At 45.0% G+C, this 18,164-nt stretch overlaps 1 protein-coding gene across 1 annotated transcript in view; it reads right to left on the bottom strand.

Moving 5' to 3' along the window:
- The window catches only part of LOC120986919 (sulfotransferase 2B1-like), a 74,563-nt gene that overhangs the window by 24,754 nt on the left and 31,645 nt on the right, over positions 1 to 18,164 (bottom strand). Inside the window, exons 2-3 of the mRNA XM_040415600.1 lie at positions 2,494 to 2,702; positions 1,198 to 1,324 (exon numbers count right to left, since the gene is read on the bottom strand). Of these exons, the coding sequence (XP_040271534.1) occupies positions 1,198 to 1,324; positions 2,494 to 2,702 (336 nt within the window). The remainder of the gene's footprint in view (positions 1 to 1,197; positions 1,325 to 2,493; positions 2,703 to 18,164) is intronic.

Here is an 18,164-nt window from a genome sequence, read left to right as displayed (position 1 = left end):
TTGAATCCACTTCTGGCTTTTGGCTCAAAAGACCATCAAAAACTGCTAGCTTTGTTGAAGCTGTATTCATCACCACACTAACAGTAGTGTCACGTACATTTTTTTGTGGTAGTTTTTGATGCAGTTCTAGAAGAGGGTTGGAAAGGGAATGAGAAAGATAAAAGTAGTAATTATGTCTCTCTTTCCTGCTGGATCCACTTCTGGTTTTGTCTCACAAAACAGCATATAAAACAGCCAGAGAAAGCTGTGTGTGACACGACCCTAATGGACTGTTATATAGCAGCTACACAAGGAAGACTAAATACCAGATATTTATCACATTGAAAAATGTCCCTCCACTGTTAACAACATTTCATTTTAGACATACAAAAATGCCAAGCAATTCCTCAACTACTTTGCTGATGATAAAGTAACACATTTTTTAAAATGTTCTTCGGTCGCCAAAGCTGTTTAAAAGTGATTGGCTGATTTTTCTCTTATAGATAATTACAGCAGCTGTCCACAGGAATCAAACAATGCATACTGTATAATGAGGCATACACTTGTATCCACAAAATATATACCATAGAATGAACATTAGTAGACCATAATTGTACAAGAATTAGAGATGAGCCAGACATATCAGCCATCCCTGATAATCTCGTGCTTGCATTGCTGCTCAAAGTAGTGACGCAAGTGGAAAGGCTTTGCTTGAGCTTCTGGAGCGGCGACTGTTCATATGCCAATGGCAGTGCAAGAAAGGGATGCAAATGAGCTCTTAACAAGCTCTGCCTCTAATGCCACCAGATGTAAGAGGATGTAATGGCAGTGCATACTGTCACTGCTCCAGTAGGCAGTGGATCTACAATTGAAGCAGACCACACAACTGCTCAACGCTAAACTCCTTCTTTCTTTTCACAAAAGGAAAAAACACAACATTTTTATATGCCTAACACTAGGAGCTGAATGCAAAGAGATTATTTCAGCTTCCAGCAAATTGCAACTAAATAATATCCTATGTACTAAGCTCCCCCTACTGGTGGCTTCAGGCAGCCAGCTTTCTAATGGAAGGAAAGCAGGAAATTTATCAATGGATTTTTACTAGTTGACTGATGTAAATACATTAAAGGAGAAATAGAGATATTCCAGTATTCCCCTTGAGGATCATTTAAAAAAAATAATGTCACTTTGTTAAATCATCTGACATTAAATACTTACTGTCTTTACTTAGAAATAAAGAGACAAAATCCTGGAAGTCATCCTTGTATTCCATAAATTGTGCAATTTTGGAGAAGTAGAAAAGGGAAACACAAATATCTCTAGGATCCCGGATTGTGTAGACTACCTACATACAAGCAGGTAAAATTATTAGAAATTGTTAATTGCAAAGAGAAAAAATATAGTTTTTTAATTGTAGGAACTGTATAAAGTGTATACTATAATAAGGGCACCATGTCTGCTGTTATGGGCTAAAAATATGTAGACTTTAACAAATCTCTTTGTACTTGGGTATAAAAATAAGCAAACCAGGGCAAATTTTATTTTTTGGAACCATATTTCCCTCATACTGTATATAGCAATGAGTAAAGAAACAGAGATTGATATTGGCGTATTATTCTTCATCTTACATGCAGGAAATGAAATTGTTGAACCTGGACAAATTTTCACGTTCCCCACAATATATTTTGTCATGAAGTGTTTTATAACAGCATTGGTTTGCATTTAGTTTTGTAGGAGATGAGAAATGATATTCACCTTGCAGTGGACATGTCTTATGGGGATTGTATTAGAAATGAGCAAACCTTTCAAGATTCAGTTTGTTTCAAGTTCGCCAATTTTTTTAATTTGTTCTGAACCGAGAGAGAGGAGAGAACCTAGTATACTATTCTGTCCTTCTCAACAATATATATGCATAGTCTAAGGGGTACTCTTTCTTATTATGGAGAGCCCCTAGTATGCAGAGCATGTATGCGCAGTATTACAGTCATTACATACAGTATATCAACTGGTCTCCATAATAGAAATAGGACCCTCTCAGAGGTTCACCCCCAAGCCCCTGCATCTAGAAAAGCTGTTACTATCTGCTTTGCTCTAATGAAGGGCTTTTCTATTGAGCTAATTGCAGATGTGAGGTTGGCTTAGCTATTTTCTTAGTTTTGCTACAGAAGCATGATTAAAAGGCTGGAAGGCATCCCTGCCAATCAGCTGTGTCAAGATAATGTAGTGCTTATATGGATGCTGTGTTCTCCTCATTGTTTACCAGCTCACTGTGCAGAAGTGAGCAGGTGTAAAAAATGCTCTGCTGTCCCAATTCATTTCAGTAGGACAGCTCCTTTGCATAATATACTGGGCTCTCTCTCTTCTCTCTCTTTCTAATTCACCTGAAACAAATCACAAAAAATTCAGCTTCGTGTGAATCCAAACTTTTTGAGAAATACAGAACGAATCCTGAACCAGTAGAATCAATTTGTTGATCTTTAGATTGAATCATGATATTTACTCTTTACTACAAACCTTTGCTTTGGTCTTGAAGAATGATTGTGGAAACAGATGGAAAGGAAGATGTGTTGTGATAAGTCTAGGGGACGGTCTGTTCTCAAGCTGCTTTCGTCCACTATGCTGTTCAAGCCAAGGCACACGATCCCAGCTTAAACTTGTTTTTACTGGTGTAGGATCCCCATTGCTATAAATGAGAGAAAAGATCTCTTGTACCCATGTAGTACCTATAATACAATAGGAATAACAAACCATTATTCTTGATAAAAGAAAGTGTACAGTTGTGATGACACATATAAATAGAAAAAAATATTATTTTGTATACTCTATCAAATAAGCTCTGTCAGTGACCTTTATTGTAGACTGCTGGCAATTCATATCATTTTAGAGGGATAGAGGGGTAGCCTAACATAGAGACATACAAGTAGATGCTTCAGAATTATTATATAGGGCATACAAGCATTTAGAGATTTGTCAGGAGAGGAAATACAGTAGGTTCTGATGCGCACAGTAGTACATATAGCAGCAAGGCACAGTATACAGTAGTCTTCTGCCAATAGCTATGTGTGGGGAGCAACAATGATGCTAACAGTAATTATCCCTGACTCTACAAAGGACACTTTGCAGTCTTTCCAAATAACTACAGACATGATATTCTGTTCTTGTTAACTCTTTCTACAATTCCTGACCTGAGGGATGCAGATCTAGATCCAGATCTAGATCCAGGTGTTGGAAGCAATGAGCTCCTTCCACAGCAATAAAGTCCTAAATTGCATAAACGAGCAGTACCTTAATGATGTTATCTTGCACAACCTTGATGGTTCTGGACCTTCTATGGTTGTCTGTTCTCTTTCTATCAGGGGTACTCTCATAATAATATATTTTCTCTCTCAGCTGTAGCCTCAGAGATAAAAGGTTATCTGTACTCTGTCCTATTTTCAGAAGCTTGCACATGTAGGTCTTGTCTATAGTTCTGCAGTCCTAAGACTCCATTAACCAGGGTGTGGGCCAAGTCCATGCCTGTGCCAGTGTTAACTACATATATTTTGCCCATGCATTGTTATTAGGTATACACAGTACATAATGATATGTGACTTGACAACAAATGACATTTAACCCAGAAACATTAAATTAATCTTTTAAGCAGTAATTAACCCTTTGTATTAGTTCTCTAGGGCACCGCACTTTAACCTTTTGTGTCACTCTATTTCCTCACAAATTGGAAGCTTTGGTGAGCAGGGCCCTTGCATTGTTTGAATTGCTTAGTATGTTACCCTGTAATGTATGATTTTGTCCATACATGTTCCCTCTGAGTGGAACATGAGTGGAAATGCTGCACAATATGCTGGTACTGTATAAAAGATAATTATCACTTTTAGGGGAGTAACTACCACTAAACTGTGAAGAGGGCTGTTCTTATTGTAAATGCTATATATATACAATTTGAAAAATACATCACAACCCCCCCTCCCCAATACAGTCCACTATGTCCTACTCCCCTCATCATTGTGTAGCCTTCCTGAGCTATATAAACAACAAAATGAGCCCTAGGTTGAAGCCCTCGGGATGAAAATTCACTTATTATACAAAAGGTCATCCAGACCAAAAAATCCCTTTAGGGGTACCAACAAAAAAGTTTAATGTATATAAAACTAATTCTTTAATTTGTACCTTTAAAATTAAACCTACAGATTACAGATCATGAACAATTAAAACTATCAGGGACCGGCAATATGTCACTTGTAGTCTTGGAATTGCTGGGAGGACTGAGTGGGTGCTTTATTTATCTGTGTGTTTATGGATATTATTACCACATTGTGTTATATGGAACAGACTCACGTCCATCTGTCACCATCCACAGTAGCCACTGGGGACGATTAGGACTTATCACAAATTGGCGATCAGGCAGCCACACTGTTTATTTTAAGTCTGCACAACACTACTTAGCAGTTTTCTGCTCACTTCACTAGGTGCACACACAATGTGGCTGTCTGTATTACCACATATCAATTGTTCCCTGCCAGCGTTCATGCACTGTGGCTATTTGTATTACCACATTCAAATTGCTCACTTGCGGCAGTTATACACTGTGGCCATTTGTATCGCCTCATTCAAATAACTCACTGCCAGCGTACATACAATGTGGCTATATATCACCACCTGCAGATTATTCGCTGCCAGTGTTCATATAATGTGGCTATTTGTAACACCACATGCAGATTCACTGCCAGCGTTCACACAATATGGCTTTTTTGTATCACCACATGCCGATTAATCACTGCCATCGTTTGTGAAATGTGGCTGTTTGTATCACCACACTCAGATTACTATCTGCCGGCATTCCAGCCCATCCACACATGCATCCACTCAGTCACTCAATCTATCCTCAGATGATGTATTGTTTCTATTGCTCAGCCCTGTCTAAAATCACACATACATAATTACTGCCCCTCCCGAAATGTTTCGCCGCTGTTGCGACTTTGTCAGGGGAATAGGGGTAATAGTGATCGCGCGCTGTTAGACGCCCTCTTACATAGTCATTCAGACCCCGCCCTGGAACTCTCCACCAATAACCTCCAGATCTACTGGACCTGACCTCTCCAGTGGGAGGAGCGGCACGCTCGTCACCAAGCGTTAGCCACTCCCCTTCTTTTTTTTTGCCTGCATCACTACAGCCTTTCAATGTGCATTCATTTTACAGCAGAGCAGCGGCACTTCTATACATCTCAATGATGGTAAGACTGCACAGTAGAAAATACATAATCACTTGTACTCACATCTTAACAGTTGGATCAAAGGCACAGTACAATCGCAATCATTCTAACAGTGTTAGGATCGCGATAGATAGTACTTCTAGTTATCGGGATTAAACAGTAATCGTTCCATATATTTCTCTCATATTAGTATACCATCCACAAACACCGGCATCGCATCAGTCCGCATCATCAAGCAAACACCAGAACACAATCCACCCAACACGAGCCACCAACTGGGTGTCCAAGGTATGTACTAATAATATGATATATCACTGTGCATAATGTACATTCATAAAGTGGCCGTTGCCTGTATTAGTTATTATAATCACTTTTTTCATCCTAGCGCATATTTATTAACTGTATAGTGGATTCCTGGATGTAGGTAAAGGTCCCCTTATTATAAATTCATTAGGATCTGGTGGGTCCAGGTTTGAATCCTGGGTTTATGACATGACCAAACAGGGGGCGTACAGAGACATGATCAACCGTCTCTCAGTTTATTTAATGGGTCTATAACCTTATGACCCCATCTAACGTATATGATCCATAGTAACAGATATAGTGGCAATTTGTCCTATGGGTCAATGATCCTATGAATACATGCCAGTATATATTTGCAATGGCAGTTCACTAGATAAAGGCAGTATACGAAAAGCCTTCATTAAGGCCGCTCGGACTCAGTGACCGTAGCCTATGTATCCACCTAGCTTCCTCCTGTATATGAGTGAACAATCCGCATGTGGTAATGCAAATAGCCATATTGTGTGAACACTGGCAGTGAATTTGTACGTGGTGAGACAAATAGCCACATTATATGAACACTGGCAGCGAATAATCTGCAGGTGGTGATGTATAGCCACATTGTATGTACGCTGGCAGTGAGTTATTTGAATGAGGAGATACAAATAGCCACAGTGCATGAACGCTGGCAGGGAACAATTGATATGTGGTAATACAGACAGCCACATTGTGTGTGCACCTAGTGAAGTGAGCAGAAAACTGCTAAGTAGTGTTGTGCAGACTTATAATAAACAGCGTGGCTGCCTGATCACCAATTTGTGATAAGTCCTAATCGTCCCCAGTGACTACTGTGGATGGTGACAGATGGACGTGAGTCTGTTCCATATAACACAATGTGGTAATAATATCCATAAACACACAGATAAATAATGCACCCACTCAGTCCTCCCAGCAATTCCAAGACTACAAGTGACATATTGCCGGTCCCTGATAGTTTTATTTGTTCATGATCTGTCGTCTGTAGGTTTAATTTTAAAGGTACAAATTAAAGAATTAGTTTTATATACATTAAACTTTTTTGTTGGTACTTCCTGTGCTATCTTTCTACCTCTCTCTCCTAACTACACAGTATAATCATCTTCAGTCTTAAAGGAGTTGTCTCACTTCAGCAAATAGCATTTATTATGTAGAAGAAGTTAATATAAGACACTTCCTAATTTATTGTTATTATCCATATTGTTTCCTTTGCTGGATGGCTGGATTCATTTTTCCATCACATTATACTCTGCTCGTTTCCTCGGTTACTACCACCCTGCAATTCATCAGTGGTGGTCTTGCTTGCACACTATAGGAAAAAGGGCTGGCCTATTTGGTGGTCAGGACCATGGGAGCACACATAGGATGGTGCTTTTTCCTGTAGTGTGCAAGCATGACCACCAGTGATGAATTGCAGGGTGGTCATAACCATGGATACGTGCTGGGTATAATGTAATGGAAAAATGAATCCAGCCAGCAAAGGAAGCAGTTTGGATTATCACAATACATTAGGAAGTGCCATGTATTAAATGTGTCTACATTCTTTTTGCCAATAACTACTGATTTTGTCTATATTTGCAATATTGACACATATTGTAATAATCTATTGAAGCATTTCTAAATACTATAATCTCAAATAAATTATTTTTTGAAACTAAATGTGTCTACATGATAAATGCTATTTGCTGAAGTGACACAACCCCTTTAACACTCTCTCTCTAGACTACAACTGTATAGTGGCCCTATACTTCACTCTACTCTACTCTTGTCCTAAATTCTGACAGGCATAACTATAGTTTTCTGGACTACAGTGGTGACGTGCCCATTTACTACATGTTACCACAGCAACCAATCACTGGCCTCAACAGTTCCATGCAGTATACGGGCATGTCATTACTGTACCCAAAACATGATGTAGAGGCTGCACTGGCAGGGAGTATCAGAGCAGCAGTGCCTAAACAAAGTCAGAGTCAATGTCTGTTTGCCTGTCTGTCCTCTATAGGCATCTAGACGCCTGAACCGCTGGACACTAAATTTGGCACATGGGTACATCGGGTGTCTGGGAAGGTTTACGTACAGGTCTCAGCTCTCTAGGACATAGCATTCTTGAGATACTCATATTTTACACCAGGTTTCCAAAACAACTCTGCCATTTTTATTTCACTATTATAAGTCACTGTTAAGGGGTGGGGTGCTTTGGAGGTCATTGTTAAGGGGTCGGGGTGCAGTGAAGGTCATAGTTAAGTGAGCGGGGTGCTGTGGAGGTCATTGTCAAATGGGTAAAGCACTGTGAAGTTCACAGTTAAGGGGCGGGGTGCTGTGGAAGTCACTATTAAGAGGGCAAGTGCTGTGGAGGTCCCTGTTAAGGAGCAGGGCACTGTTAAGGTCACTTGTAAGGGGGTGGGTGCTGTGATGGTCATTGTTAAGGGGGCGGGGCACTGTTTAGGTCACTGTTAAGGGGGTCTGGTGCTGTGGAAGTCACTGTTAAGAGGGTGGGCGCTGTGGAGGTCACTGTGAAGGGGGCAGGGCACTGTGGAGCTAATTTATAAGGGGGGTGGGGTGCTTTGGAGGTCACTGTTAAGGGGCAGGGCACTGTGAAGGTCACAGTTAAGGGGGCAGGATGCCTTGGAGATTATTAGGGAGGCAGAGCACTGTGGAGGTAAATGTTAAAGAGAAGAGTGCTGTGGGGGTCATTGTTAAGGGGATGGGGTGCAGTGGAGGTCACTGTGAAGGGGGCAGGGCACTGTGGAGGTAATTTATAAGGGGGTGGGGTGCTTTGGAGCTCACTGTTAAGGGGCAGGGCACTGTAAAGGTCACAGTTAAGTGGGCAGGATGCCTTGGAGATTATTAGGGGGGCAGAGCACTGTGGAGGTCACTGTTAAGGGGGCAAGGTGCTGTGGAGGTCACTGTTAAGGGGCATGGCACTGAGAAGGTTACTGTTAAGGGGTGTGGTGCTGTGGAGGTCACTGTTAAGGGTGTGAGCTGCTCTGGAGGTCACAGTTAAGAAGTCAGAGTGCTGTGGAGGTCACTGTTGAGGGGGTGGAATGCTTAGAAGGTTACTGTTGTGGGGTACAGTTAATTACATAAACAGTGTTTAACTGCCAGGAAATATAGGGCTACTAGCGACTTTCCTGTAAAAAAAAAAAGGGCATGGATTGGACTCCTGGGCACCTTTGGAATAAATCCAATAAACACGCAAACAGACCAATACTTCATTGTTGAGCAGTGTAGAGTACTTTTTCTAGTATGTTCTAATTACATAGTTATTACGGTTGAAAAAAGACATAAGTCCATCAAGTTCAACCAAGGGATAAGTGGGGACGCAAATCCCAGAAGGAAGTGAGACTCAGATTTCTACATTAAATAAGCTTTGATGCTTCTGGAGACTGAACTTTTTCTTCTCCAGTCGGAGGCAGTGCCCCCTTGTATTTTGGGGGCATTTGACATGAACCGTTTTTCACCGTATTTTTTTGTATGGCCCATTTATATATTTGTATAGGTTAATCAAGTGAGGCTGGACGTATCAAGGGAGGCCGACATGATGGGTTTTGGGATACAGGGCTGGGAGGTAAGGGGTTAGCAAGAGGCTGGTGGGGCAGGCTGTAAGGAGGGGCGGGGTATAGGTAATAAAGGGGGGTGGGTGCATGCACGGCGGCGCCATTTTAGAGGAAGAAGAGAAGAGCAGGCATCTCTCTCCATCTTACCATGTCCGACGTGGAGGAAATGTTAGCGAGGCTGAGGGTGGCAGCGGAGGCCCGAAGTTCGGGCTGGCTACAGGACCAGGTAGCCAGCTTGTTGCAGGGGGAGGCGGTGAGTACTGTCTGCCCACCGCCGAGCGAGAGACGGCCGCGGCGGGCCAGGCCGCCGGCGCGCCTTATTATGGAGGACATCCCCAGAGTCCAGAGCCGGGTAAGGAGCCCCTCGTGGGACCCTCCAGGCAGGGGGGGGACATTCTCAGCCCCTTCCTAAGTCCTCCCGGCTTGGGAGGAATCCAGGCGTGCGGCGGGACTCGGCGAGGGATGGGGGGCGGACCCCCCACAGTGTGGCAACAGACGGCAGGAACGCAGGAAGAACGGGGCTGTGCTACAGAGTGTGGCGCAGTTGCACAGGCCCCTTCAGGATGACGGACAGCCCCTTGCTGGTCCTTCCGGTATGTCCAGTGGAGTGGGATCCAGGTCGGCGAGGAGCGCGTCCAGCGCAGAAGACGCTGGGACGCCGGGAGACAGCGAAGTTTCGTCACCAGCAAGAGGGTCGTTGCGGTCCGAAGTGGAGCGGCGGGAGTCCGGATCAATGGCTGCGGGGTTCACAGCGCCCGGGCAGCTAGGTGAGGCAACATTGGGGACGCTACTTTCGTTCATTCAGGGTGTTGGTGTTGGGGGATGTGGGGGTGGTCAGTCTGAAATGAATGGTGGGTTGGGCCGGTTGTTATGTGGTCTGGCGGGCATGGGGTCGGGGTCCAGCGGGGCAGGGCCTTTGCAAGCATGGGGGTGGGGACGGGGTTTGGGGGAGAGATGGCGGTTGGTGGTGCAGTATCGGTGCAGACACAGGCGGGGGCTGGGGGCGCGGCGTGCGGCTAGGGGGTTGGGGGAGTGTCGGTGCAAATGCAGGTAGGGGGGTGAAGAGGATAGGCCCAGGGTGGATGACGCGGCTAGGGGGGAGGTGTACGTGTGCTTTGAGGGCCCCTTGGGGGCGCACTTAAAGCAGGAGATGAGGGACAGGATATGGAGGGGGGAATACGTGGATATTTTTTCGCTTCTTCCTCTAGAGTGTTTTAATTTGGATGTTGTTAGGAAGGATGTGGGAAAAATGGAGGAGGAGGAGAAGCGGCGTTATCGGCTGATCCCCCGTACCTTTGGGAATTGGCTTCAGGCTTTCGCTATTTTGGCAAGTGTGATTGGCGAAAGGGCGCCGGATAGTTGTTCTCCGCTTTTTTGCTACATGGATGTGATCGGGGAAGCTTATAGGGTGTACGGAGGGTCAGGGTGGTTGCGGTACAACGAGCAGTTTCGTCAGAGGAAAGCAGCCCCCCCCAGCATGCGTCGTTGCAGTCTGTTTGGGGTGCCGTTGTTGGCGGAGAAGACGGTTGGGCCTACTACGTAATTGTGTTTTTTGGGTATAGTGCTTGACACGGTGCGGATGGAGTGTAGGCTGCCTGAGGACAAGTTGGACGACCTGAAGGCTGCGGTGAGGACGGCGAGGGGTGGGCCAAAGATTAGTTTGAGGGAGTTGCGATCTTTGTTGGGAAAGTTGAATTTCGCTTGTCGAATTATTCAGATGGGCCGTATTTTTTGTAGGAGGCTGGCGGCTGCCACGGGAGGTGTGGTTTCAGGGCATCATTTTATTCGTTGAGTTGAGAAGGGATTTGGAGGTTTGGGATGGGTTTTTGGAGCAGTTTAATGGTAGGGCGTTAGTCATGGGGGACACGGTCGAGAGTTTTGAGTTGTTCTCGGATGCAGCGGGCGGAGTGGGTTTTGGTGTCTATTGTGAAGGACAGTGGTGTGCAGGAAAGTGTCCGGAGTCGTGATTTGTGAAGGGTTGGGTAAGACTGTTGCTTTACTTGAATTGTTCCCCATAGTGCTGGCTGTTGTATTCTGGGGTGACAAATTCAGGAACAAAAAGGTGCGGTCTCATTGTGACAACTTGGGTGTTGTGCAGGCGGTCAACAGTCTGACGGCATCTTCCCCTCCCGTTGTCAGGTTGTTGCAGCCTTTGGTGCTAATGTGTTTGCCTTTGAATGCTTGGGTTTTGGCGGTTCATGTGCCGGGAGTTGCTAATGGAGTGGCTGATTCTCTTTCTCGTCTACAGTTGGAGCGGTTTCGTCAGCTGGTGCCAGAGGCGGAGACGGAGGGGTTGGAGTGTCCGGTTTGGCTCTCGGATCTATTGGAGGTACCATAGCGGGTTTGTAAGTTTGCCAGTCGTTGAGTGCGGGTACGTGGTTGGATTATGGTACGGCGTGGCGTTGTTGGGAGCAATGGTGTGTTGGTTTGGGAGTGGGGGTGGATGGGGGGAGGCTCCGTTGGTATTGTTTTTGGGTCATATTGTTGAAGAGGGTTGGTCGGTGGCAAGGGTTAATAGGTGTTTAGCTGGTTTGGTTTTAGGCTTTAAATTGAGGGGCTTTCCGGACGTTACGAAGACGGTTTTAGTGAGGCAGGTGTTGAATGGTTTTAGGCGGGGTGGGCGATTGGCTGACAGTAGGAGGCCGGTCATTTTTGATTTGTTGTTGCGGATGGGGGTTTGTGTTGATTCGGTGTGTAGGTCAGCAAGTGAGGTGCGTTTATTTAGGTTGGCTTTTTTGTTGGCTTTTTTTGGGGCATTTCGTTTGGGTGAATTAGTGAGCAGGAGTGTGTTTAGTCCTGGGGGTTTGGGGGGGAGGATGTGGATTTGTATGGGGATAGGGTGGTGGTACTATTTCGGGTATCTAAGACTGATATGGAGGGCAGGGGTTGTTGTGTGTCATTATATGCGGTCCCGGGTTGTTTGATATGCCCGGTCAGTTGTTTAAGGGATTATAGGTCGGGGGTTAGCTGGCCGGGTGTGGGTACTCTATTACGTCATGAGGACGGGTCATTTTTCTCAAGGTTTCAATTTGTGGCAGTTTTCAAAAAATGTTTGGCAGTGTTGGGAAGGGACTCAAAAGGTTTCACGGGTCATTCCTTCCGGATTGGGGCGGCGACTGAAGCAGCACGGCTGGGTTTGGATGATGAGGTGATCAAGAAGATTGGGAGATGGGAATCTGCTCGTTTTAAGTCTTACCTGCATTTAGGGGGTTTGTGAAGCATTGTTTATTAATGCTGTGTTTTGTCCCCTTTTTTCGTTTCTCCTTTGTTTCAGGTGGTGCGGCGGCGTTAGTATGGATCCTGGGGCACTCGTTAGTTTTTTGGGGGGCTCTTCGGGCAGACGTGAAGCCGAATGGGTGACAGTTGGGGATTGATAGGGAGGCAGCGATCATAAGCTGGATCGGGCGTAGAGGTATGCTGGGGGGTAGTGTGATGGGGAGGTGCATCGGCATGCGCGGCTGGATCGTTCCCCTGATATCCTGGTGCTGCATGTCGGGGGCAATGATCTGGGGGTACGGTCATGTAGGGAGTTGATCAAGGACATAAAATTTGACCTTTTGAGGTTATGGTCTTTGTTCCCGGGTTTAATAACAGTTTGGTTGGACATGGTGTATCGGAAGTCGTGGCGGGACGCAAGGTCGGTGGAGCGGGTGAATAAGGCGCGGATAAAAGTGAATAGGGCGGTTGGTAAGTTTGTGGCCAGGAATGGGGCTGTGGTGGTTTGGCATATTGATTTGTAGGCGGGTACCGGAGGTTTTAGGAGGGCTGACGGCGTTCATTTGAACACGGTGGGGATCGATTTGTGGTCCTTGGGCCTGCAGGGGGGTATTGAGAGGGCGCTAGGTGTTTGGAGGAACGCGCAGGCTTGAGGCGCAGGAGTCAACCTGCGCGTTGTTGGCGGTGGAAGGTCATAGAAGCTGGTGGTATTGGATGGTACAATTTTAGAGGAAGCAGAGAAGAGCAGGCATCTCCCGCCCACCCTCCCCCTTTTTTCTTTGGGTTGGTGAGTGGTGGGTTAATAATAAAAAAAAATTAAAAAGTGGACGGGTCAAGGTAGTGGTGTGATAGGGATGTCGCGGCAGTCGAGGTGGTGGAAGGTCACAGAAGCTGGTGGTATTGGAATGTATTGAAAATGGGAGGGCCTCCAGGATGGGGGCTGGACTCTCATAGTTGAGGCATTTGGTTGGTTCAGAGAGGCGTCCATAAGTTGGTGTCTCCGAGCTGGAGTTTTGCGGCTGGAGGCAAGATGGAATTTCCGTGTTGGGGTATTTATACATATGTGATTAAGAATTTGGGGTTTCTATGACCTCCCTCGTCAGGGGGTATGGTACTGTCATTGTTATATACATGTTATGTATTTATTTATTTTTATTAATAAAACGGCTGCTGTGGCCGATTTAATCCAACCCAGGCTGTGAGTGTTCTTTGGGTAGAAGGGTTGGGGTGCGGTTTTATCTTCTTAAATGAGGTGAGAGGCCCTGGGGAATAAACAATAACCCAATCATGTCCCCCCTTAGACGTCTCTTCTCAAGACTACATAAATTTTATTATTTTTATCTTTCTTCATAACTAAGACCCTCCAGGCCCCTTATCAGTTTAGTCGCTCTCCTCTGTACTTTTTCCAGCTGCAGAGCGTCCTTTCTATGGACTGGTGCCCAGAACTAAACTGCATATTCCAGATGAGGCCGCACCAATGCTTTGTAAAGTGGTAATATTACACCCCTGCCTCGCGAGTCCATGCCTCGTTTAATGCATGACAATATTCTGGTAGCCTTAGAAGCAGCTGATTGACTCTCCCAGTGTTACATCACCTAGGACATATGATGCACAGAGATTATTACTACCAAGATGCATAATTTTACATTTATCCATATTGAACCTCATTTGCCAAGTTGATGCCAAATCACTCAGAGTGTTCAAGTCAGCTTGTATTTTATGGACATCTTCCATAGAATGCACAGTACTACACAACTTAGTGTCATCTGCAAAAATAGAAATGGTGCTATTAATCCCTTCCTCGATATCATTAATAAATAAATTAAATAATAGATGACCCAGCACTGAACCTTGGGGTACACCCCTTATAACCCGGGACCATTCTGAATAGGAATCATTGACCACAACTCTCTGGACACGGTCCTTTAGCCAGTTTTCAATCCAATTACAAACGATACTTTCCAAGCCTATAGACCTTACTTTACCTATTAAACATATGAGGGACAGTATTAAAAGCCTTTGCAAAATCCAGAAACACTACATCCACAGCCGCCCCTCCGTCCAGGCTTCTACTCACCTCCTCATAAAAAACAAACCATCTCAGTCTGACAACTTCTGTCCTTGATAAACCCATGTTGGTTATCGCTTATAATATTATTTACACTCACATACTCCTGTATATAGTCCCTTAAGAGTCCTTCAAACATTTTTCCCACAACAGAAGTTAAACTAACTGGTCCATAATTACATACCTGTGGAGGACTTAGATCCTTTTTTGAATATAGGCACCACATTTGCCTTGCGCCAATAAATTGCCACTGTACCAGTACCTAGAGAATCTTAAAAAAATTATAAACAGGGGCACAGCAATGATTGAACTGAGCTCTTTAAGAACTCTTGGGTGTAATCCATCTGGACCCGGAGCCTTGTTCACATTTACTTAGCTTGGACTACAGTTAGCCAGTTGAGTATATTACTGGATGTACTAACAGCCCCAGCAGCACAGATATGAGCTCATTTCTCTTCTTTTGTATATACAGAGCTAAAAAACATATAGTAACTCTGCCTTTTCCTTATCTTTGGTGACTAACCCCCCTTTACCATTATTTTGGGAACCTACGTGCTCAGACCTTGGTTTTTTAGCATTTATATATTTAAAGATTTTTTGGGGATGTGTTTTGCTCTCTTTTGCAACCTGCTGTTCGTTTTGTATTTTTGCAAATGTTATCTCCTTTTTACAGATTTTATTAGGCCCTTTATAAACTTCAAAGGCTACAGCTGACCCCTGAGATTTGTATTTTTTTAAATGCCCCTTTTTTGTAATTTATTGCCTTTTTTACAGTAGCTGTAAGATACGGGTGGTTTAATTTTAGCTGTTTATACTTGTTACCTAAAGGAATATTTTTTTTTGTGCGATTACTCACTGTGGATTTAAAGCTCTCCCATTTATCCTCAGTATTATTATGTGACAGTAGCTGCTCCCAGCCTATGCCCTGAAATGCTGCCCTCAACCCTTTTACCTTTTTAAATTCAGTGTTTTCGCTTTGCCTGACAGTTTGTTTCTTATAGTTTAGGGGAATATAATTATATTATGGTCACTATTACCTAGTGTTTCTCGAACAGTAACATTTCCAACAAGCTCTGCATGATTAGAAATTACCAGATCCAACAGAACATCGCCCCTAGTGGGAGCTTTTACAAACTGGCCCATAAAGTTGTCCGGCAGCAAGTTGAGGAATCTTCTCCCCTTTGCGGTTGAGGCAGAACCATGACCCCAGTCAATGTCTGGTAAGTTAAAATCTCCCATTATGACCTCTGTACCAGCCTGTGTGGCCAGTTCTATGCAACAGCGGCTGCTGTGTGCCGTTGTTCCCCTGCTTACCACTGCAGTCCCGGGCGCAGTGTTTAGCTGTGATCTGCTGCCAGTGCTTTCCATTCACCGCTGCAGTCCTGGGCTCTGTCTGTGTAGGTACTGTTGTTCTGGGATCCACTTCACAGTTTCCTCTCAGCCCTGGACGCAGCATGCTTGCTGCTTGTTCCCTGTAGCACTTCCTTAAGGGCCGGTGCGCGTCACTTCCTGTGCTTTATTGGTTAGGTCATGTGACCATGCTGACCAATCCTGGCCCTCCTGCACATATATAAGTGGCTCAGTCCCCTTACCAGATGCCTCAGTATCATGGTCCTTGTGTCCTGCTAAGGGTCCTGATATCTGCTTGTGTTCCTGACTCATACTTGTATTCCTGGACTCTGCTACCTGTTTGATCCCTGCCTGCTTGCCTTGACTCTCCTGTTGCTGACCCGGATTGCCTGACCCGTACCTGTTCCGCCTACCCTGACCTATTGCCTGTTTGACTTCACCTCTGACTTATCCTTCGGTCCTGCACTGTTGTTCCTGGTTACGACTTAGCCTACTGACAACGCCTGTAGCTCTGGTACCTTGCTCAGGTACCTCCTGATCTGCCTGTACCAGCCGCCTCATGTGCCAATCCTTCTCAAGAAGTAGCGCCCTGGTGTTCCCCTCTGGAAAATCTATGCCCACCATTAGGGGTACTGTGAAGATCGAGGGCTTCACTTAGACAACGCCCTTAGAGGAGGTAGGACACGAGGCACAATGGTTTCACACCCGCTGGTTCGTGACACTCTCTTTGGTTATACAGTTGAGCTTCTATCTCCTATCTGATGTTAGGGGGTGCATAGATCACACCAAGTATTATTTTTCAGTGTTTATATCCCTTTGAACTTCCACCCATAAGGTTTCAACATCCTCACTAGTGTTGAGCGAACCCGAACCGTAAAGTTTGGGTCCGTACCGAACTTTACGATTTTGGGTACCCGGACCTGAACCCGAATTTTGCCGGAAAAGTTGGGGTTCGAGTTTGGTGTTCGGGCATTTAATAAAGCTTGTTGAAAGGCTGCATGGCAGCCAATCAACAAGCTTATAAGCTATGGGCACTTAGAAACCATCACAGCCATGCCTATTAATGGCATGGCTGTAATTGGCCAGTGCATCATGTGACCCAGCCTCTATAAAAGAGGGATCACATGTAGCACCGCCCATTAGCTCTGAGTAGTGCAGGGACAGGAAGCAGGCAGCTGAAGTGAGGGACAGTGTTAGGAATCCCATCTGGCTATTTGTTCTGTTGACCTATAGTGAATTTTTTGTGGGTGCTATACACCAGCTTTGCACCCCTGACAAAGAAATATAATAATTAATCTGGCTGTTAATTCTGTGGGTGACCTATAGCGTTTTTTGTTTTTTGGGTGCAATCCACCATCTTTGTACCCCTGACACAAAAATATAATAGTTAATGTGTCTGTTAGTTTAGTGGGTGACATATTCCCATTTTTTGTGTGAGGTACACCTGCACTGCATACGTGACAGGGAAATTAATATAGTTAATCCGTCTGTTAGTTTGGTGGGTGACATATACCCATTTTTTGTGTGAGGTACACCTGCATTGAATACGTGACAGGGAAATAAATATAGTTAATCCGTCTGTTAGTTCAATGGGTGAAATATACCCAATTTTTGTGTGAGGTACACCTGCATTGAATACGTGATAGGAAAATTAATATAGGTAATCCGTCTGTTAGATTGGTGGGTGACAAATTCCCATTCTTGTTGTGAGGTACACCTGCACTGCATACCTGACAGGGAAATAAATATACCGTATTTTTGGCCTATAAGACGCACTTTCCCCCCCAAAAAAGTGGGGGGAAATAGCAGTGCGTCTTATGGGGCGAATGCTGCAATTTACAATGATACACGGCCGCCGCGCTGCTGCACAGCGCGGTCGGCGGGTGTATTAGCTAAGAGGGAGGAGGGGCTGGGATATGGATTAGGAATGACAGCGGGGACTGGTGCAGTCCCTGCATTCTAATGCACCGGCCCCGCTCACTGTATTATAATCTTATCTAACCTGCATTGTTAAGATATAATAATCATGTGTAATCCATCTGTATTACTTACAACATTAAGTTCCGTAGCAGAGAGGAGGGAGGAGGCAGGCCAGGAGGGCGGGCGGTGCGTCACTCACTACGTCATGCGCATGCGCCGCCCACTTTATGAATGAAGCAGGCGGCAGGGGTACGTGACGTAGTGAGTGATGCGCCGCCTGCCCCCCCTCCTGCCCTCCCGGCCTGCCTCCTCCCTCCTCTCTGCTACAGAACTTAATGTTGTAAGTAATACAGATGGATTACACCTTACTATTATATCTTAACAATGCCTACAGGTTAGATAAGATTATACAACAGTGAGCGGGGCCGGTGCATAAGAATACAGGGACTGCACCGATCCCCGCTGTCATTCCTAATCCAGATGCCGGCCCCTAGCCCCTGTATTGTGGGTCATTCACACTACAGGGACACTGTTATGGGGGGATCT

This window comes from Bufo bufo, chromosome 1 (assembly GCF_905171765.1).
Source record: "Bufo bufo chromosome 1, aBufBuf1.1, whole genome shotgun sequence".
Lineage (NCBI taxonomy): Eukaryota > Metazoa > Chordata > Amphibia > Anura > Bufonidae > Bufo > Bufo bufo.
The sequence above is the reverse complement of the archived record's forward strand: the minus strand, read 5'-3'. Positions and strand labels throughout refer to the sequence as shown.